Source organism: Rutilus rutilus (genome assembly GCF_951802725.1).
Source record: "Rutilus rutilus genome assembly, chromosome: 25".
In the NCBI taxonomy this organism is placed as follows: domain Eukaryota; kingdom Metazoa; phylum Chordata; class Actinopteri; order Cypriniformes; family Leuciscidae; genus Rutilus; species Rutilus rutilus.
Window position 1 is genome coordinate 1698636 of NC_140229.1, and position 22803 is coordinate 1721438.

General features: G+C 36.5%; 1 protein-coding gene across 1 annotated transcript in view; it reads right to left on the reverse strand.

Moving 5' to 3' along the window:
* Positions 1-1339: 1339 nt before the first annotated feature.
* pdlim5b (PDZ and LIM domain 5b) overlaps positions 1340-22803 on the reverse strand; it is an 83251-nt gene continuing 61787 nt past the window's right edge. The window contains exons 9-13 of the mRNA XM_084400072.1: positions 20811-20997; positions 13681-13861; positions 8700-8820; positions 5827-5942; positions 1340-3002 (exon numbers count right to left, since the gene is read on the reverse strand). Coding sequence (XP_084256198.1) covers positions 2913-3002; positions 5827-5942; positions 8700-8820; positions 13681-13861; positions 20811-20997 — 695 coding nt within the window. The 3' untranslated portion in view covers positions 1340-2912. The remainder of the gene's footprint in view (positions 3003-5826; positions 5943-8699; positions 8821-13680; positions 13862-20810; positions 20998-22803) is intronic.

Here is a 22803-nt window from a genome sequence, read left to right on the forward strand (position 1 = left end):
TAAAGCAATAGAATAATTCCATTACAAAAATTACTAAAAATATAAAATAAACCCCCTAAATTCACTCTTCGCCTCACACTAATGGGCACAAATTTATAAAATATTAATCTGCTAAACCAATAGGTGAATCAGAAATTTTCATTTAGAGAAGCAAAATTATCAAATATATAAAATTGCACCTAAAATATGACCCTTCATATGACCTAAAATAATATAATGAAATGTATAAATTTGCACCACCATTTTCCTTCTCTAAATCTCAAACTAACGACGGATCCTAAATACACCTGGAATTTAGGAATTTACCTGAAAACAGATAATTAAATACTGTAAATAACATCTACTTATAAACCTAAAAATAAATATTTTACTCACAATTGCGAGTTTATATATTGCAATTCTGACTTTCTCGCAATTCTGTTTTTTTTCTCTCGCAATTGGGAGTTTATCTCACAAGTCTGACTTTTTCCTCACAAATCTGACTTTCTTCTCGCAAGTCTGATATTTTTTCCTCGCAATTGTTTTTTTTCTATCGCAATTGCAAGTGTATCTCACAATTCTGACGTTCTTGCTATTGCGAATTTATATCTCATAATTCTTTTTCCTCACAATTCAGATTTTCTTCTGATTTGATTCGCGAATTTCTCACAATTTTTACTTTTCACACAATTCACAACTTTATCATTATTCTGACTTTTTTTCCTCACAATTGGGAGTTTATATCTCGTAATTCTGAGGATATATTAGCCTATAGCCGACTTAGAACTATATCTTTATCGTTATAGTTATTCTCCTCAGTGCAAATGGGCATATGACACTGCACAAGTCTTTTCACTCAATGTAATGGATTTGAGTTTCTCTTTTTATAGTCAAAAGTTAGTAGACTACATGCCCAAAAGGTTTTTGTTAATGCCGTTTTTAAATATGCATAGCAATCTGCTGGCAAATTCAGTCATTACCGGAAGTAGGAGAGCGTTTGCTAAGATCCATTTCGCAGTGACTGAAAATAATCTGCCATCCTATGAAACGGGAGCACAGGACGTGTGGTTGCGGTGGTTTGGGATCTGGGAAACCAAAGGATCCCGCAAACGACACTCATTATTAAGGCATTTATATTAGTGATGTCAATGTCAATGTGTTCTGAGGCTCAAAGTGTTCTGTTATTTTAGGTCTTATTTAATATTTTGAAACAGCTTTTATATTTTACATTTTCATGTTATTTGTTATTTTTCTCCTTTTTTTAATATTGCTATTTAGGTTTCTTTTATTTTAATTTCAGTTTTAGTTATTTCCAGTTAATAATTTTAGTGCTTCAAATGAATCAATCACACTACGAGACTTTGATAAGAACAGTGTTTTATTATTCATCCCGTCTCATAATAATGCATTACAGGAAACTACAACATCAAGAATGAGAATAAAGATCCACATGAACCACCAACCCATATTAGCTTAAAAACAAGAGCTAAATACTATAAAACAGAAATAAGAAAAAAAAAAATGAAATATGTTTCTCTATATTAATCATAATTTGAGCACAAACAAAAGTTTTAATCAAGGCACTTAGATGATCAGATATCCCACAAACCGTACACAGACAGATGGAGCACAGAAATAACACGTAAAACATTAAATATCACCGTTCTGTGCTGTAAAATATGTGCAGAGCCCCTGGAAAGCCCCAGAAATCATCATCGCTCCTGCCTCAATAAATATACCTGCATAAATAGAGCTCTGTGTGTCGAACTGCAGGAGACGAGAATCCAAACGCTTTATACCGATCCACCAGTGATTTCATGTGAGAAGTTGAACAAATATATCATCACGGAGTCAACTGCTCTTTAAATACCTGTGGAACTTCTGTAATGCTGGAAATAACACTCAATAAAACACATGATACTCATACAAAAACACCCACAATGCAACACTGAAGCTGAAATACTGCAGTAAACAGCATCTGATCTCAAGCTTTATGATGATCTTCAAAAACAGCTGGAAAAAGTATTTTTTTATTCAGTGCAAATATCTAAACATTCTTAAATGTATTAAATATATTAAATGCATTTACTGGAGAAGCAATTAAAGCGATAGTTCACCCAAAAATGAAAATTCAGTTATCATTTACTCGCCCTCAAGTTGTTCCAAACCTGTATGAGTTTCATTACTCTGCTGAACACAAAAGAATATATTTTTAAGGAATGTTGGTAACCAAATAGTTAATGGACCCCATTGACATCCATAAATACTATGGAAGTCAATGGGGTTCATCAACTGTTTGGTTACCAACATTCTTCAAAATATCTTTGTTTGTGTTCGGCAAAAGAAAGAAATTCATACAGGTTTGGAACAACTTGAGGGCGAGTAAATGATAACTGAATTTTCATTTTTGGGTGAACTATCGCTTTAAGACATGTTTTCAAAAAAGTTCAAAGTTTATAATTAAAGAAGAAACTTTTCTTTTCTTTCAAAGAAAAAAAAAGTGTCAGAACAAATATCTGCCAATGGGGTCAGAAAAATCATCTCGTTTTCCCTTTGAATTAAGTTGATTTTTCTGACTTTCTTTTAACTGTTTAAAGCACAAACTCACTTTAGATACATTTTTCATAAAACGAGACTTCAGTCATTTTACTTCTAAATATACAAGCAAATGTTTCTTAATTTATGAATGTTTAGATATTTGAACCTTGAAAACAAGACGAAAATACTTTTTTTTTTTTTTTTGCAGTGTACATTATTTAAATCTGTATTCTATAAACTCTGCTGTAAATGTGTCTCTTTCTGATGCTTTTTTTGTTGTTGAGGAAAATCAAGGCAAATATATCTCTTAGCAAAAACATTCACATACTAAAATAAATCTGGCGACTGTAAAAGATGACCAGCGAGGCGTTCACTCCACCGTTCAGCACGAGCGCTCAGAACTGGACCGTGTGAGCGTGTTTCTTACATAAGGGCTTGTCTTTCTTGGAGAAGAAGGTCTGACCCTCTAGACTCGTGCTGCACACCTACAGGACGAGAGACAGAGACCGAGACAGAGAGAGAGAGAGAGAAAAAATCAGGACTCAAAACCAGTCACACGTCACTAGATCTACTGAAAGAGTACAAAGATTTACAAAAGAGTATTTTCACCCGGTCATTTTAATATCCAATTAAAGCAGAGTAAAAGAGATCAGATAATTGCATTCTTGTGTAAATTCATCGACATTCGACACCATTGCTGAGTATTTCCTCCTTAAAACTGCAGTGAACCAAAGACAGTCTCAAAAACACGCTTTGAAATCGCTGGTGTTTCTGACGTCACAAACTACCTTGTAACCAATCAGATCAACGTGTGATCGTCAACCAGTGGATCTCTGAGCTGAGTGAGTGAGTGGAGGCGGGGCTCATTTGCATATTCATAGAACCTCGCATTCTAAATAAGGCGAGGGTGTCGAGTTACAGTCAAGCTGTTTTAAGGCATGAAGAATATTTTTTTCAAGGAAAAACGTTTAAATGTGTCATTTTGGTGATCAAAGATGAGTTTTAAGGGATTCAAATATTGAATACAGGGGGACTTTAAGTAAGAAATTATTTATTGTAGTTTATTCAACAAAAGTTTATGTAAAAATCCCAAAAGCAGCTCCAAATGAAGCAGAAACATCATGTGGTGTGTGAAAACTGCTATCTGAATGTTGCAGAAACGCACTTTCTGATATTATTCACACAAAATATTATTTATTCAAAGATGAGCTCATCTAAATAATATTCAGACTCCAGGTCCATTTTATCAGCTCAAAGCACTGAAGAATCATGTTGATACTTTATAAGGTTTCTGAACCTCATACTTGATAAGTCCTTTGTGGAAAATGTTACATTGTTTTATTGTAGTTATATTCAAGCTATTTTAAGGCATAAAGAAATCATTTTTTAAAAGAAAAAACGTTTAAATAAGTAATTTATGTCAGAACAAATATCTGCCAATGGAGTCAGAAAAATCCACTTGTTTACCTGTGAATCGAGTTGATTTCTCTGACCGCACTGGCAGATAACAAGACTTATACATCTTAATATCTCAAGTCATTGTGCTTCTCCATGTTCAGATAATCGCACTGGAAAACTGCACTTTTTGCAGTGAAGAAATGCTTGATCTGATCAAATGCTCAGCTAGAATGTTGCTTTAGATGAAAGCATCTGCCAAATGCATTTCTGCAACAGTAAACACAGTGCATCCAGTCAGTCGTCTGTGTTTGGTGTCTATCAAACTCCCTGTAGACCAGCCTTTGAAACTAACACCCGCCAAATGCAGGTAAAAGTCAACAGTGGCGGGTTACAAATTATATTTACTCTCTTTGCTGGGGAAGTTCGTGTCAGACAAATCTGCACAGATTTAGCACAAATACTCAACTCATCATCATCATGATATATTAAACACAGCGTATGTGTTTTATGTTCTTTGTACTGTATTGTTCTGTCCACCTAAAACACATTTTTGGTGAAAAGGATGAGGATGATAAAGGAAGCTGTCATAGGGTCATGTTACAATGTACCCCACCTATGGGGCATGTTGTCACATTTCACTTCCATTCTTTCAGGGTATATCAAGAAAAAAATATACACTGTAGGGAGTGTGTATAATATATACACAGGCGTAACTATCGGTAAGCAGGGTAAGCGGTTGCTTACGGGCCTGGACCAATCAGGGGCCCGCCCGCGTTTCTGGAAGATATTGATTGACAGCCGGGTCCCCCTATCGCATTTTACTACTTTTAGTCTGATCGCATTTAAAATTTTTGCAAATTGATTTGAATAAATAATGACAACAACATATTTGACTGATCATTAAATAAATGTTTGAAACGAACAATGAAGAATTTGGTGTAATTTGTTTCGAATTGGGACTGGGGAATCCCCGGGTGAACATGCGCATTGCGTGCAAAACAGTAAAAAACGTTGAACTTGAGACAGATATGGAGTCGTCAAATTTTAAACACAAAAGTGGCTTTAAGTTTCAAAAGCGCAAACGAAAAGAGGAATTTGATAAATTAATTAATAAATTAACAAAAATAGCAATAGGAAAATAGGAAGCTTCTTTAAAAAGATGACACAGGGGGAGATCGAGATTGAGGTGGAGCAAGAGAGTGAAGCGAGTAAAGCACATAGACAGTATAAGAAGGGTAAAGCACCTGAAGCGACCGTTGGTAGGATATGATATCTTAAGAATATGATCGACAACTTCGCACAGAGGAAAGCCTGGAAAATGCAGCTATAATGTAAGCGAGCATCTTTTTTTTATGTATTTGGACCTAGGCCTATGTGTATAGCAGTAACAGTAACAATGTGTTATTATGGTGCGCCGTCACCAGCAGTGTTTTTTTTTTTTTTTTTTTTTTTGGTGCGCGTAGCGTCATCACGTGTTGTAGTAGGGGGGCCGCCTTGATAATCCTGCTTAAGGGCCCGGTGTTGGCTCGTTACGCCACTGAATATATATATATATATATATGAAGAGTTCCAGTTCAGTAATTTCACTTAAATGACAATTAATAGGTAATTTGCATTGCCATTTAAGTGAAATTATTGAACTTAAATATACGAGCTTGATAAAAATGACCATTCTAGAAGAATTTTTCAGATGGCACTTAGAGGCTTTTGCATCTGAACTCTTCATATATAAGCTGTGATGAAGTTAATCTGGTTTATTTTTTGGCTAGTAGAAGTCCTGAATGACCGGTAACCCAAATTGGCTGGTGAGTGAAAAAGTGAATTTCAAACCCTGCTTTAGAAGTGTGTATTCCTGGTGTTTCTGCACACACACACACACACACACACACACACACACACACACACACGTACCGCACACACGAAGCAGGTGTCGTGCCAGGTGAACCCCAGCGCGTCCAGGAACTTGTCGCCCGCTTCGATGGGAAAGTCACATCCGTGACAGCCGGTGCCGAAGAGGGTGTAGTAATCTAAAGCAATCAGAAAACAGACCAGAATCAGTCATACTGCTCGCCTGGTGAATGTTCACTGATGGATCATCTACAGCGGGACACAAATCAAGCACATACAATATCAGTAGAAGCACAAGAACACATTTTCAGGTCTTGCTTTTTAATGTACTTAAGTATTAGATGTAAAAAATACTGATCGATGAAGAAATTTAGTTTAGTTTTATTTAGAGTTTGACAGGGCGGGACATTGTAGAACAAAACCCTGAAATGTATCAAACATAATACATCCTCAAAACAACCTTATGTACCTAAACATGTGGAGTAAAACAGATACACAGAAAAACCTGAAATCCATCAGGCTTCATACAATCAAACATGTAAGTTATTTATAAGAATGTTCATTATTTATTCTATTCATGTTGTTTCATAATTGATGAATTTTGCAATATTAGCACTGTTATTTTCCTGCTTATTACTGTAGAGCTGCTTTGAAACATTCTGTTTTGTATAAAGCACTATAGAAATAAATCTGACTTGACATTCAATGGGCTTAAACAGTTTCCCCTTTTAAAGCAGATTTACTTTACAAATAACTGACAGTCACAATAATCAATGCTAAAATTCGACATTAGTAACTTACTTTTCACGCCATCAAGTTCAAATGATATTCATGACTCGTTTTGACCGGATCAGTGAATCAGTGAGTCGTTGAGCAGCAGCGACTGAATCAGTCTGATTCGTGAATGAATCGTTCAGTGTGATTTGTGAATCAACTCAACAGGAAAGAATCTTCTCGTTAATAAATCGCAGTGAAGTGGGTGGCGATTTCTTTGGCTTTACATAATGACAAACAAGGAATAAAAATAAAATGTCTGCCAATGGGGTCTGAAAACGTGTCTTTCCTTTAAATTGATGATTTTTCAGACCTCATTGGCAGATGTTTACTCTTGTTTTAAGCAAAAACTCACTTGCTTTTTATCAATTTCTCATTGCGCATCTCAAGTATGTGGATTTAAGAAAGTGTAGATATTTGTTTATATTGTTTGTATTATATGCATCACTACTTTTTCTTTGGCTTGAAATATTAAGGAACAATTTATGTTTAAAGTTCCCAAAATAAAAACGCTCTGCCACCCTAGTTAGCAGTAAACCATGACAAGGGTAGTAAAGTTTTTACAGTTCTCTTATAACCTGTAAAGATCAGTGAGTGTTTAAAGGGATAGTTCACCCAAAAATGAAAATTAGCCCATGATTTACTCACCCTGAAGTCATCCTAGGTGTATATGACATTCTTCTTTCAGACGAATACAATCAGAGTTATATTAAAAAAATGTCCTGGCTCTTCCAAGCTTTATAATGGGAATTAATGGCTGTTTATGTTTTGAAGTCAATAAAAAGTGCATCTATCCATGATAAAAGAGCATCCACAAGGCTCTGCGGGGGTTAATAAAGGCCTTCTGAAGTGAAGCGATGTGTTATTGTAAGAAAAATATCCATATTTAAAACTTTATCAAGTAAAATAACTAGCTTCCGGCAGACGGACGGATCTTTTTCTTACACGAACACATTGATTCACTTCAGAAGGCCTTTATTAACCCCTCGGAGCCTGTGGAGCACTTTATGATGGATAGATGCACTTTTATGATGGATAGATGCACTTTTCATGGATAGATGCACTTTTATCATGGATAGATGCACTTTGATGCACTTTTATCATGGATAGATGCACTTTTATCATGGATAGATGCACTTTTATGATGGATAGATGCACTTTTATGATGGATAGATGCACTTTTATGATGGATAGATGCACTTTTCATGGATAGATGCACTTTTATCATGGATAGATGCACTTTGATGCACTTTTATCATGGATAGATGCACTTTTATGATGGATAGATGCACTTTTATCATGGATAGATGCACTTTTATCATGGATAGATGCACTTTTATGATGGACAGATGCACTTTTATCATGGATAGATGCACTTTTATCATGGATAGATGCACTTTTATGATGGATAGATGCACTTTTATCATGGATAGATGCACTTTTATGATGGATAGATGCACTTTTATCATGGATAGATGCACTTTTATGATGGATAGATGCACTTTTATCGTGGATAGATGCACTTTTATGATGGATAGATGCACTTTTATCATGGATAGATGCACTTTGATGGACTTCCAAAGACAGACACCCATTCACTCCAATTATAAAGCTTGGAAGAGCCAGGACATTTTTTAACATAACTCTGATTGTATTCGTCTGAAAGAAGAATGTCATATACACCTAGGATGACTTCAGGGTGAGTAAATCATGGGGTAATTTTCATTTTTGGGTGAACTATCCCTTTAATGGGGGGTTATGATGCCCAATTACAGCATTGGTTTCCCGGGACAGGAGTGTTTGATGGGCTCGTGGGTGGGGTTTATGGGTAAAGGAGGGGTGTATGGGTAAATCTGGGGTTTATGGGTAAAGGAGGGGTGTATGGGTAACGGAGGGGTGCATGGGTAACGGTGGGGTTTATGGGTAACGGAGGGGTGTATGGGTAACGGAGGGGTGTATGGGTAAAGCTGGGGTTTATGGGTAACGGTGGGGTGTATGGGTAACGGAGGGGTGTATGGGTAACGGAGGGGTGTATGGGTAACGGAGGGGTGTATGGGTAAAGCTGGGGTGCATGGGTAAAGCTGGGGTGCATGGGTAACGGTCGGGTTTATGGGTAACGGTGGGGTTTATGGGTAACGGTGGGGTTTATGGGTAACACTCACCTGTCTCGCAGTACGGCTGCCCGTCCTCCAGGTGGAAGGTGTTGTTGCGGATCGGCTGCTGGCAGGAGGCGCACAGAAAGCACTGCACATGCCAGGTCTGCTTCAGGGCGTTGATGACCTCCTGTTAGCAGATGAAAAAAGCACATTAAACTCTCTCTGTGAAACAACGACTCGTTGCTACAACTACAAACGCTTCGGCTACTTATCTGAGCAAATCACAGACTTTGTCAGCCAAACCAGTTAAGGCAAAATTATTACTGAGATTTTAACAACACATTCACATGTTCATGTCTGTTAATGGTCACATAATGTGCAGATAAGTAAATAAAATATTTAATCTATCTTAGTAAGCTTTTATAAGCAATCAAATTATATATAATTTTTTATATATATTAATTATATGTAAAAAAAAAAAGATACATTTTGAATTAAATGTTTTAATTTTAGCATATACACACTTTTTTATAATATTTTAAAATAATTATTAATATATTTTAGAATTATACATTTTACACAATTTTATAATTTATATAAAATATATTAATAGAAATTTATTTTGTAAAAAATAAATGATAAAATATAAATAATTTTATTTCAGAAGAAAATAGCGTCATAGTCCAGCTTAAGTCAGTTCAGTGATGTTTCATTTTTGTTGTCAAAAAGTTATTAATTTAGTTCATTTATATATATAGCAGCTCTGGAGAAAACAGTGGTGTCATCGTCCTGCTCAGATCAGTTCTCATATAATGGTGTCAATGCAGGCAGATCAATAATATTGTTGAATATTAAATATATCCAGGACAAAAAAAAAGCACAGGTTTTCTCTCATTCGCTCATTAAGCGAGTGAAGCGGTTCTGAAGCCCACTAAAGCCGATGCGACACAGCCAGTGCTAATTGTCACACATCTGAGCAGCCGGTGCCAGCTTTACCAGACCTTATGATCCCGATTAAAGCTCGTTCCCACAGTCCCACACTCTCAGAGAGAGCAGAGGAGGGGGAGGCTGGGAATGATGAAGGAATGAAGCTTTAAAAGGAACCCCAACTATTAAGACACATAGGCCTAAATATGCTACAATTGCTCTCTCCTACAAAATACATAGTCAGAAATACATCAAATATTTTCATTATTTAAAAAATCCTCACGGTGTTTTACAGAATTTGAACTATGAAGGCAGCCATTATTTTTGCGCGCGCAATGCATTCTGGGTCAATGACGTGTATAGGTTGTGTCGGTTGTGTTCAGAACAGAGAGAGGTGAGCTAATGGCGCTAAGTTTAACTGCAGCTACATCCTAAAAGTGAATATAATGCCACATTGTGCAGCGTTTGTTTGTAATTTCCAGTCCAAAGGCAACAAGGAGAGTGATGTAAGCCTCCACTGCTTTCCAAAGGAGAAGAAAATAAGAAAAGAGTGGGAAGCTGCTTGTGGATAAGTACAACTCCCTAAAGACCCACGGCTATGTTCCCATCACTTCAGCCCTGATGCATTTGAGGCATTTAGTCGGCTAAAAGATCGTCTTCTGCGTTATTATCCTGATTTAAGCCGATGGTGCGCTAGGGCTGTGACGGTGGCAGTTTTTTACCACAGCGGTGGTAACGGACCAACTACCGGCAGTGGTTGGGGGGTTGTTTTGAAATAAATAAAAAAAACAAAGAAACAACACACTAAAGCCTGTAAAGCAGTAAAATAAATATCAGTAAATACTGTTAACTTAAGTAATATAATAAAGTTGAATTTATAAAATAAAATAAAAAACAAAAAAAAAACTTCCGTTTAATATTTCCACACAAAGACGCGTGATATAGCCTACTGCTCTGCGCTTTGAGAGGGATGTTTTCTGATATCTTCATGTTTTCTACTTGTTGTAAAAGGTATGAAAAGCGAATTTTATCTTCCACAAGGGCAAGGCATTTAGGCTATGTTTGATATTGCGCTGGCAGAGAAAGCGAAACAAAAAATTCGAAACTCACCCGCACATGTGAAACGCGCTTTACAAATAAACTTGACGTGCCTTACCATGTCTAATAACAAGCACAAACTGTGTTAAAAGAAATTTGACGTACAAGTAAAAATGTAGGCTATCATTCCAACAGCGTTTTTCTACTTTACCACAGTAAAGAATACGAAAATAATAGGCCTAATTAAAAGCGAACCAAGGAAGAAACGTTTATAATCCCATTCGGAAATGGGTGAGATGCGAGTGACGATATGGAAAAAGAAACAAGAGATTCCATGGAGGGATGAGTCACAATTTTTGAATATTCGATTAGTTGATTTAATTATAGAATATCTAAAAGGGTTGTGCGATTATTCTCTAAAATAAAATCTCCATGTTCTGGTGCTGATGCGGTGGTGACGCGTTCATGTAACCAGATGGTGATGCTGCCAATAACGCACATAACAGCTGTCACAAAGAACTGGCAAAAGTAAGGATTATGAATGTGTCAAATATAGCAAGAAGACATTTGAATTGTTTATAAATAAACTAGTGTTTTCTGTGTCAGTGTCGGCTGCAAAGATGAAGTTGACAATGCTGACTCGTCATCTTCGCAGTGAACGTGCCAATAGAGAGAGATGCACACTTCATACAGAATTCATAAGCAGAGTAGGCTAGTCGGTTTCTTTTCGTTTTGAATCATTTTGTTTAAAAGTAGACAATTCAAGCTTTCTATATTGAATAACTAATGGAATATTGTTAAATTCGCTGATAATCGGGTGACCAGATCGCAAACCAGAATTCAAAGCCGACAAAGCTTAAATTTATGGGCTCACGCACAACTCTCTCATTCGTCATGAATCCAAACTTTTCCATGGCTGCGATGTAACACTTAATTGCTAACCTATTATTTCTTTTGTAAACAAAGCTTTGTGCTTCACTCGTGTCATAATATTCATGTAAAACATTATTCACATACAAAAAATTGTTTTGCAGGAACTATTTACCTGTAAAAGTGAGCTGGTTGCGATAAACCCTATCGTATTTTGCATTTATAGATTTTTTTTCTATTTAAATAAAAAGAACTATGATGAACTGTTAACAGCTTCGAACTTGAACATATATATTTTTTAGGGGCCAAGCACCGAAGGTGCGGATCTGTTCCCGTTCTTATTCTTCTTTTTCTTCCGACTGGGAGTCTATGGCAGCCCATAGAACCGATTGCGGGAAAGTTATGAAATTTGGCACACTGATAGAGGACAGTCTGAAAAGTCGCCATAGCAAATTTGGAGTCTCCAACCCAATCCCTCTAGCGCCACCAACTGTCCAAAGTTTCACTCATGCAAAAATCTTTTTGTGAATTTGGGAAAGAATTTTGTGCCAAAATACTGTATTTTAAGAATGCATGAACGGATTGTTACGAAACTTGGTATGGGTCATCAGCACGATGCCCTGAAGGAGCATGAGAAGTTTCGGACCAGCGCCACCTTGTGGTCAAAAGTTAACAAAAATTCCCAAAACTGCTAATAACTTTTGAATAAATTTTCCTATCGTTATGACACTGTTCTTAATAGATTCCTTGGGTCAAGCCGATAATATAGATACCAAGTTTTCCTTATATGGCCTAACTTCCTGTCCGCCATCTTGATTTTCATTCAATGCATACTTTTCGAACTCCTCCTAGACCGTTTGTCTGATTTCCACCAAAATCTAATCGTATCATCTCCAGACTGTGCTGACTAAAAGTTATGGATTTTGTGTCGATAGACAAAACCGTTTTCATATACCGCAGCAGCAAAGTTGAGGCATGATGCCAAAAGCATTATTCAGGCTTTATCTCTGCAATGCCTTGACATATTGACACCAATCTTTGTATGTGTCATTGTTACTTCACTCTGACCACATCACATCAGTTTTGTAACCGCGCCACCTATTGGTCGAAAGTGATAATCATATTAGATCATATTTTTAATTACTGTTTTTATGATTTTTCAGCCATTTCGCCTAAAATCCTCTTTAAATGTCTTTAATTGCTCATTGTTGCAGTTGGTCTGACACTTTCAGCAATGTTGGCATGACTTGTCGTCTTATTCAGCTTGGCCCTCGTAATTGCTGCTTGCAGCTATATTGTTAAATATATATTTGGTTAATAAACCTGAAATCTATATAAAAAAAAACATTTTAAATAATTTTTAAGTGTGTGTGTGTGTGTGTGTGTGTGTGTGTGTGTGTGTGTGTGTGTGTGTGTGTGTGTGTGTGTGTGTGTGTGTGTGTGTGTGTGTGTGTGAGTGATTTGAAATATAAGTTTTATATAATATTTCCATATTTCTATGTAATCTAATATTTCAAGAAAATAATTATAATATTTAAAATTAATAATTTATTTTTTAGCTTTGGTTAAACAGGCGTATAATAATTTTGGTAAATGTGTAAGCTAGATTTATTCCTATTTTTTCACATCGTCATGGACACCACAATGATTTCCCTCGTGTGGTAATATTTTTCCTTGTAATTATGTATGGTTTGCAAAAATGTGAACTGCTGCATCTGTGTGTAGATGAGAGAAGCAAAGTGTATGCACGTTGTGCACACGCTACATTATGGCCAAGCATGCGCCCTTAAAATAGCATCTGAATAACGCACCACAGACTTTTAGGTCTGTGGCGGAATTGTTTTCGGAAACTGCTAAATAGTACTAAGGAAAGTTTGCGCTGGAACACGCCTCCTCTTTTCGCTGAACCGCAAGTTCATTCCCTAATTTACCGACATGCGTCTGCGGAGGGAAAAGTCCGCTGTGCGTCGGGTGCAAAATAGCAATGATACATGCGTCAGTGTACAAAGTCAATTGCGGTGGGTGCAACATAGGGCTCAATGTCACTAAAATGCATTTAAGCTGTAGTGTCACTGATTTAAGCTAATTAAATCCAACAAGACACAGTTTGAGGAATCATTCACAAACATGTAGGACGACACACACACACTTTTAAACATAGTTGGGAATATGAGCAATCATAGACTCAGTTAGTGTCTGTTGTGTCACTCACCCCGAGCACCTTCTGCTGGCAGCGGGAGCACGTCGGGGCCAGAAACTGCTCGTAACAGCGCTCGCAGTAAACGGACCCGCGCTCCTCCACGAAGCCCACGTCTGCCAGCGAGCGGTGGCAGTGAGAACAGCTGAACTCCTCATTGTGCCATGATTTGCCCATGGCCACCAGGAACGGACCCCTGAAAAACACCAGACGCTTATTCAACAACAAACAGGACAAATAATCATAAAGGGTTATTGCAGTTAAACACGGTTACTTGAAGAAAAGAAACCTTAACTTAAATAAATATAAAATAAAAATAAGATAAATGGGTACAGGTAATTTAGGTATGTATTTGTATGTGTATAAATGACATGCTGTATTAGCTTTATTCTATGATTAGAATATACACTCACCTAAAGGATTATTAGGAACACCTGTTCAATTTCTCATTAATGCAATTATCTAATCAACCAATCACATGGCAGTTGCTTCAATGCATTTAGGGGTGTGGTCCTGGTCAAGACAATCTCCTGAACTCCAAACTGAATGTCAGAATGGGAAAGAAAGGTGATTTAAGCAATTTTGAGCGTGACATGGTTGTTGGTGCCAGACGGGCCGGTCTGAGTATTTCACAATCTGCTCAGTTACTGGGATTTTCACGCACAACCATTTCTAGGGTTTACAAAGAATGGTGTGAAAAGGGAAAAACATCCAGTATGCGGCAGTCCTGTGGGCGAAAATGCCTTGTTGATGCTAGAGGTCAGAGGAGAATGGGCCGACTGATTCAAGCTGATAGAAGAGCAACTTTGACTGAAATAACCACTCGTTACAACCGAGGTATGCAGCAAATCATTTGTGAAGCCACAACACGCACAACCTTGAGGCGGATGGGCTACAACAGCAGAAGAACCCACCGGGTACCACTCATCTCCACTACAAATAGGAAAAAGAGGCTACAATTTGCACGAGCTCACCAAAATTGGACAGTTGAAGACTGGAAAAATGTTGCCTGGTCTGATGAGTCTCGATTTCTGTTGAGACATTCAGATGGTAGAGTCAGAATTTGGCGTAAACAGAATGAGAACATGGATCCATCATGCCTTGTTACCACTGTGCAGGTTGGTGGTGGTGGTGTAATGGTGTGGGGGATGTTTTCTTGGCACACTTTAGGCCCCTTAGTGCCAATTGGGCATCGTTTAAATGCCACGGCCTACCTGAGCATTGTTTCTGACCATGTCCATCCCTTTATGACCACCATGTACCCATCCTCTGAAGGCTACTTCCAGCAGGATAATGCACCATGTCACAAAGCTCGAATCATTTCAAATTGGTTTCTTGAACATGACAATGAGTTCACTGTACTAAAATGGCCCCCACAGTCACCAGATCTCAACCCAATAGAGCATCTTTGGGATGTGGTGGAACGGGAGCTTCATGCCCTGGATGTGCATCCCACAAATCTCCATCAACTGCAAGATGCTATCCTATCAATATGGGCCAACATTTCTAAAGAATGCTTTCAGCACCTTGTTGAATCAATGCCACGTAGAATTAAGGCAGTTCTGAAGGCGAAAGGGGGTCAAACACAATATTAGTATGGTGTTCCTAATAATCCTTTAGGTGAGTGTATATATATATATATATATATATATATATATATATATATATATATATATATATATATATATATATAAATAAATGTATATGTCGCATATTAGCTTATGCTATACTCTCAATGTGTAATGCATATTTTCCAGTTTTCGACTGGAATCATGTTTTTTGTACTGTCCCTACATAAATAATCTTACAAAATAAATAAATAAATAAAAGAAAAATAAAATAAACTATTATTTCAGCTACATTTCACATTTTAATTTAGTTCAATTTACTACTACACTAATAAATACTGATTATACTGAAATAACTACACTGAATACAGAAATAAAAATGTATAAAAAAAACTATATAAGCATTTAAAAACATGACAAAACCACTAAATCTAAATTAAAAAAGGAAAATAAAAAATAATTCAAAACATTAATAAAAACTATAATAGTATCTCATTGACTACAATAACGCTGCATCCACCATATAAAAAAAAAGGGAAACACTTTAACTAATGTTAACAAATGAAACCTTATTATAATGAACTAATAATAAACAATACTAGGGGTGGGAATCTCTAATCACCTCACGATACGATTAGATTCGATTACGATTCTGAGGGCTGCGATACGGTGATAAAACGATTATCGATGCATCTTTTTTCCTATACAGATTTCTTTTGCTCACTGTGTGACTACATGGTACTTTTAAAGCAAAGTATTTGTAATGATCCATAATGAATTTACTTCCAAAATATTTAATTAAACAAATGGAAGTGATTTGCCAATAAATGTTGCGATAGACTGTCTTTGGTTCACTGCAGTTTTAAGGAGAAAATACTCAGCAATGGTGTCGACTTATGAATTTACACATGAACACCGTTAAAAACACCACATAGACATATAAACAACATTAAAAGCTTGATTTTCACCACGGGGGGACTTTAACTAATGCTAACTAAGATTAATAAATACTGTAACGAATGTATTGCTCATTGTTAATTCATGCATTAACTAATGGGACCTTATTGTAATGTTTTATGCCTAATAAAACAAAAATAACAGATTTTCTGCTCTAAGAATGTTTGATTTCCCGGTTTGTCTGTCCTGACACTGTTAAACAGCCGCTTTGAGCGAGTCGATGTGTAGATGTGATGTGAAGGGATCAGTTCAGGGTAACGTGAGGACGGCAGCGGGGATGCGGGTTACAAATCGGATGATTAGCTGGGAGGGAAAACAACAGACAGCGGCGATATCAAATGCAGAAAACGGAGACTTTAAGCTTGGATGTCACGGGTGTTTCGGCAGGAGTCTGGCAGTCTGTGTAACCGATACCGACACTCGCTCGCGATCTCTGGGGTCGAGCTGAAGGAGTCTGAGATCCTGAACCACGAAGAGCCCCACTGTCACCACAAATCTGTCACACGCTTCTTTCTCTGCTAATTCAACTTCACACCGACATTATCTTCAACTCTGAGCTGCTTCAAACCATGAGTTATAGCATTTGATCTCAGCAAAACATGTTTTCTTAAGTCTGTTTCAAGGTTACAACCAGTGCCGGCCCGAGCCTTTTGGGGGCCCTAAGCAGAATTTGGTTTGGGGGCCCCCTCCCACCACGCGGAGTCACCTGTGCTTGACGATTATTGACACAATGTCACTCTATAATGTTACATTATAAATTAATACAATGAGGTTATGTATTAATACAAAATAAATACTTAATAAAAAATTTATACTTAATGTTTTAACTTTTTCTTTACTCTTTTACTAACTCTTTGAAACTTCTGAAAACAAATTGTCACAAAACATATAAAAAAAAACTTATTTGAAAAATATCCTCCAACGTTTTTGCAGTTTGAATGATGTCTTGTATGAACATGACGGAGTATGTTTTTATGTTTCCACTGTTCGATCGCGCCCGCGCCTCACACACACACACACACACACACACACACACACACACACACACACAACATATTCAAGCATTGCAATCTTGACATCGCAGCCTGTTCGTTAAAGCCGTAATAAAATATAGTAATAAAATAGTCAACCTAACATATAAAAATTGCACTGCTCTGTTTAAATAAGCCAACAATTCGTATTCAGCGCTGCGTAGCCTAAGCACCGCTCCACTGTGATATTTGCAAGCACATTTTTGCGCATGTGAAGAGAATGATTTTTTTCCCCTCGATATTGGATTTCAAGCACATTTTTGCGCATGTGAAGAGAATGATTTTTTTCCCCTCGATATTGGAACGTGGGTGAAGTACAAAGAAGCCTATAATAAAGAATAGTTTACCATCCAAATCCATCGCGAATGTTAAAACATTTTGATTCTAATGAGAGAGATACGTGAGCCCAGCACTTTCGCTTTAAATTATTTCGTTTTGGCTTGTTTTTAGTTATTTTTTTATTCTTGTTCTGTTCTGAATATCATTAAATTTAAAGGATAAATCATTGATCAAATCAAATTTTTGCGACATGGCTTAACATTACCGTGACTTTGCGCACGAATTGTCTATGCACGCGAGGTTATGCGCATCACTCAAACACTGGCAGACACCGCAGCAGTTGTAGGCAGGTATATTGATCATGAAATCAGAATTTTCTTGTCTTGAATTATTAATCCATTCATTCATTTATGTCACTTGTTTAATTTAATTAATATGTAAAAAAATAAAATAATAATAATAATCGCTTGGGGGCCCCCTGGTGGCGACGGGGCCCCAAGCAGCCGCTTAGTTCGCTTATGCCTCGGGCCGGCCCTGGTTACAACAAATGTAACAATGTAACACAACAGTTCAAAAGTTTGGGGTAAAGAAACTAATACTTTTATTCAGCAAGGATGCATTAAATTGATCAAAAGTGACAGTGAAGGCTTTTATAATGTTACAAAAGTTTTGTTTTCAAATAAATGCTGTTCTTCTGAACTTTCTATTCATCAAAGAATCCTGAAAAATAAAATGCACCACGTTTTCCAAACAAATATAACTGTTTTCAATTGATAATAATCATAAATGTTTCTTGATCATCATATTAGAGTGATTTCTGAAGGATCATGTGACACTGAAGACTGGAGTAATGATGCTGAAAATTCAGCTTTGATCACAGGAATAAATTACACTTTACTGTATATTCACATAGAAAACAGCTATCTTAACTTTTAGTAAATTTTTTACTGTTTTTACTGTTTTGATTAAATAAATACAGCTGTGGTGAGCAGAACATCTTACTGGCCACAAACTTTTGAATCCTAGTTTACATTAATTAATCAAATTAATAAATACCCAAACAGAAAAATTTATTATAATAGAAAATAAATACTCAAATTTATTCTTGGTCATTTTAAACTATAAAGTCCCTACACTGAAAAAAATGATTCATTGACTAGTTGAATTTACTAAAAGAAATTATGTTAATTGGATCCACATAATTGATTTTAGCTACATTTAAACAAATGCATTACGTTGAACTAAGTTCAGCTTAATGCATTTGTTTAAATGTAGCTAAAATCAATTGCGTGGAACCACTTACGATATTTTTTTTTTAGTAAATTCAATGATTTCAGTAAATTCACTGAATTTTCTAAATGTTTTTATCGTAAGTGGTTCCACGCAATTGATTTTAGCTACATTTAAACAAATGCATTAAGCTGAACTTAGTTCAACGTAATGCATTTGTTTAAATGTAGCTAAAATCAATTATGTGGATCCAATTAACATAATTTCTTTTAGTAAATTCTACTAAGTCAATAAATCATTTTTTTCAGTGTAAAGAAGCAGTAACATCTAAACATTATTAAACACAGTAACACAAAGTAACATTTTCCACAAAGGACTTGTTATCAAGTATGAAGTTCAGAAACCTTATAAAGTATCGACATGATTCTTCAGTGCTTTGAGCTGATAAAAATGGACCTGGAGTCTGAATATTATTTAGATGAGCTCATCTGTGATTGAATAAATGATCTATTGTGTGAATAATATCAGAAAGTGCTTTTCTGCAACATTCAGATAACCGTTACATATAAACCGTGTTTTGGAGACTGTCTTTGGTTCACTGTGGTTTTAAAGTGCCCCTATTATGCTATTTTAAAGTTTCCTAATGTTGTTGTTGAGTCTCCTACAACAGGTTTACATGCATCAAAGCTCAAAAAACTGTTTCAGTTTCTCATAATATACATTTGCACATCACCACACATTAAAAACACCACATTTACATAAACAACATTAAAAGCTGGATTTACTCCACAGGGGGACTTTAAGTTCTTAAAACATCTATAGAGGTAAAATAGTGAGAAACTTCTACACTTAAAACATCTATAGAGGCAAAATAGTGAGAGAAACTTCTACACTTAAAACATCTATAGAGGTAAAATAGTGAGAGAAACTTCTACACTTCTGCTTAAAAAGGTTCACTGATTCAACACGTTGTCGGAGATGATTCATCGCACAATCATTATGATTGCACGTCATCTCATTAATCATAGTCACAAGTTCACGCAATTTCCTCTAACCAATTCCTTCTAACCAATATCATGGTGTACTAAATGAGAGGGTTCCCTGTATAGTTTGCAGCATTATTTGGGAGAGATTTTTTTTCCTTAAGAAAAATCTAACTATCGGCATCGACCGATATCATTCTGTGGTTTGGCCGGTTTCTCTTCGTTGTTTGTGTTGTTCAGCCCTTTGGTCAGATGTGCTTGCTGTTTTTAAATGTGCTTTATAAATAAAACAAACTTTAAACCTGAACTTGATTAATATCACAGTTTGAGGAGTATCATGATGCAGAAGTGCATGTGTGTCTGACCTGATGACCATATTGCAGTGAGCGCCATGTTCCCGCCGGGATGGATTATTAGAATTTTACATTTTACAAAAAAAGCAAAAGAAAACAAGATACATTTAGAAAATATATACAAATCAATGAATGATAATATCAACAGAAACAACAATATAAATAACTATTAATAATCGCTCTGTTGTTAATTTTAACCTCTAATATTATAGTGTACTAAATGAGAAGGTTCTCTGTATAGTTTGCAGCATTATTTGGGTGATTTTTTTGGGTATCGACCGATATCATTCTGAATAATCGGCTATCGGTATCGGCGGAGAAATGTAATATCGGTGCAACTCTACATTTAACATCACTGTGTTGTCTGAGGAGTCTCATGATGGAGAAGTGCATGTTTTATTTATTATATTTATATGTTTATTTATGTAAGGACAGTACAAAAAAACATGATTTCCAGCTGGAAAACATGCATTGCACATCGAGAGTATAGCATAAGCTAATTTGCGTCTCGGGTCCCCAGAAAGGCTCTTCTAAAAAATAAAATAAAAAACTACTTAAATCATAGAATAAAGCTAATACTGCATGTCATTTATACACTTACAAATACAATCCTAAATGACCTGTACCTATTTTAAGGATGCTTCCAACCCTGGCATGAATAACTGATTAAAACAAATATTTATTCAATTTAAATATGCATGCGTCTTTTAAATATATGCATCTAAATTTAAATGTGCATCTGACCTGATGACCATGTTGCAGTGAGCGCACATGGGTGTCCGTGTTCCCGCTGGGATGTGTTCGGCTCTCTGCACCAGCGAATCGTCCTGGTCACTGGGATGAGCTTGAGGTTTGGGTCGATCCGGTCCCTTCGCGAGGCCTTTGGTGACCTGTCCCGTCTGAGGCGCAGGTGCACCTGCTTTAGGAAGCCCTGATAATCAAAGAGAAAGAGATTTCAATCTGTGCGACCCCTCGCTGAACTTCACCCACAACAGCGCCTGTGTTACGCAAGACCAAAACGGGTAATGAGATCGGCCAGTTTTGTGCGCGGTCGTGTAGCGTGACCGAAGGTGATGGAAAGTTCTAGTTAAGATATATGAACTCTATCTCTTCTCGCCGGACCATCTGCGGACGGGACATCCACACCAAAAACAATGGATCGATTTACTCAGGACGGGAGAAAAAAAAAAAAAAAAAACATTCCCAGAACTGGAGGAGACACCTGGCAAAATAACCGGCCGTTTCAGGGAGTGGAAGGACAAGCCTTCCCTTCTCTGAGAGGTCAGAGGTCAGCGAGGCACAGAGCGGCTCATTCAGACGGTGCTGGAATCAAAGCCGCGGGTCACGGAGCATGTGCTCCCTTGATTTACGCGCAACGGAGGAAAAACGAGCCGACAGATCCGTGCGAATGAATCCGTGCTGAAGCTCAACGCTCTTATCTGCAGCTCGCAGGCATCTGGAGGAAGAGTGCTGTGTTCATATAACTATCCTAATAATGATGCTTAAAGGTGCTGTATGGAACACTTTCACTCTACTAAAGCATAAAAATACCATATGTTTGCATATATTGAGGAAACGTGCTACACGTTTCTCTGAAAAACACTTCTACAGCCGGTTATTATACTGTGAAATGTGCGTTTACCGGCTGGAATGTTTGTTTTTGTTTTGGTCTGTGATACTGCACAGTGCCAGTTTTCATTGTCCAGTGCGCTCGTTCCTGTTGCGCGTCTCAAACTGGCGACCCGTGTGAGTGTCGAGTCTGAGGAGCAGGAGGCGGGAGAAACCACGATCTCCCATATTTTGAATTTGGACTGCAGTACCTATTCCGACCACTAGTCATTCTTACAGACTTCACCTTTAACTATGCAAACCGCACTATATTATACACACATATGCATGTATATATTTAAGAAAAATGTGTTATTTATATATAATATAAATGATGTATATATACATATAGAGTATATACATGCAAATATTTCTTAAATATATACATGCATATGTGTGTATTTATATATACAAAATAATTATTACATATATTATGTAAACACAAACTTTTTTTTGGATGCGATTAATCGTTGCCCAGCACTTACACACACAAAAAAAAAAAAACTTATTTGAACAGCTATATATATATATATATATAAGCTGGAAAATATGTGATTGTCCAACAGAACTTCAATCTGAATTGGATCTATAGATGATCAGTGAGAAGCAGCAGGTCAGAGGTCAGAGGTCAGCTGAATCATCATGGAAGAATGGTCACATCCTGAGACTGGAGTGAGAAAAGGCGAGATAAGACGAGCTCTTCCTCTCAGCTGAGCGTCTGTCGGAGGACGAGGAAACGCTTCTGACGCTTCTATATATCCGTTCGTCAAACGTGTCTGTGGGAACGTGGTAGTGGCAGATTGAGAGGTCAAATACTGAGGGCTCTTTACAAAAACAGTTGTAAATGGGCTCCAATATATATATATATATATATATATATATATATATATATATATATATATATATATAAATTATTTTTTTTATATAAATATGAATATAAATAACCAATACATAATTATTCACACACACGCATATATATATATATAAAATTTCACAATGACTCATAGTACTAATGTATACATTTATAATTAAAAAAAATCTGCATATATCATACATGTATATTTTTAAATTATAACAATTATGATTTTAAATCATAAAATGTTTATAATATTAATCATTGATCATTTAA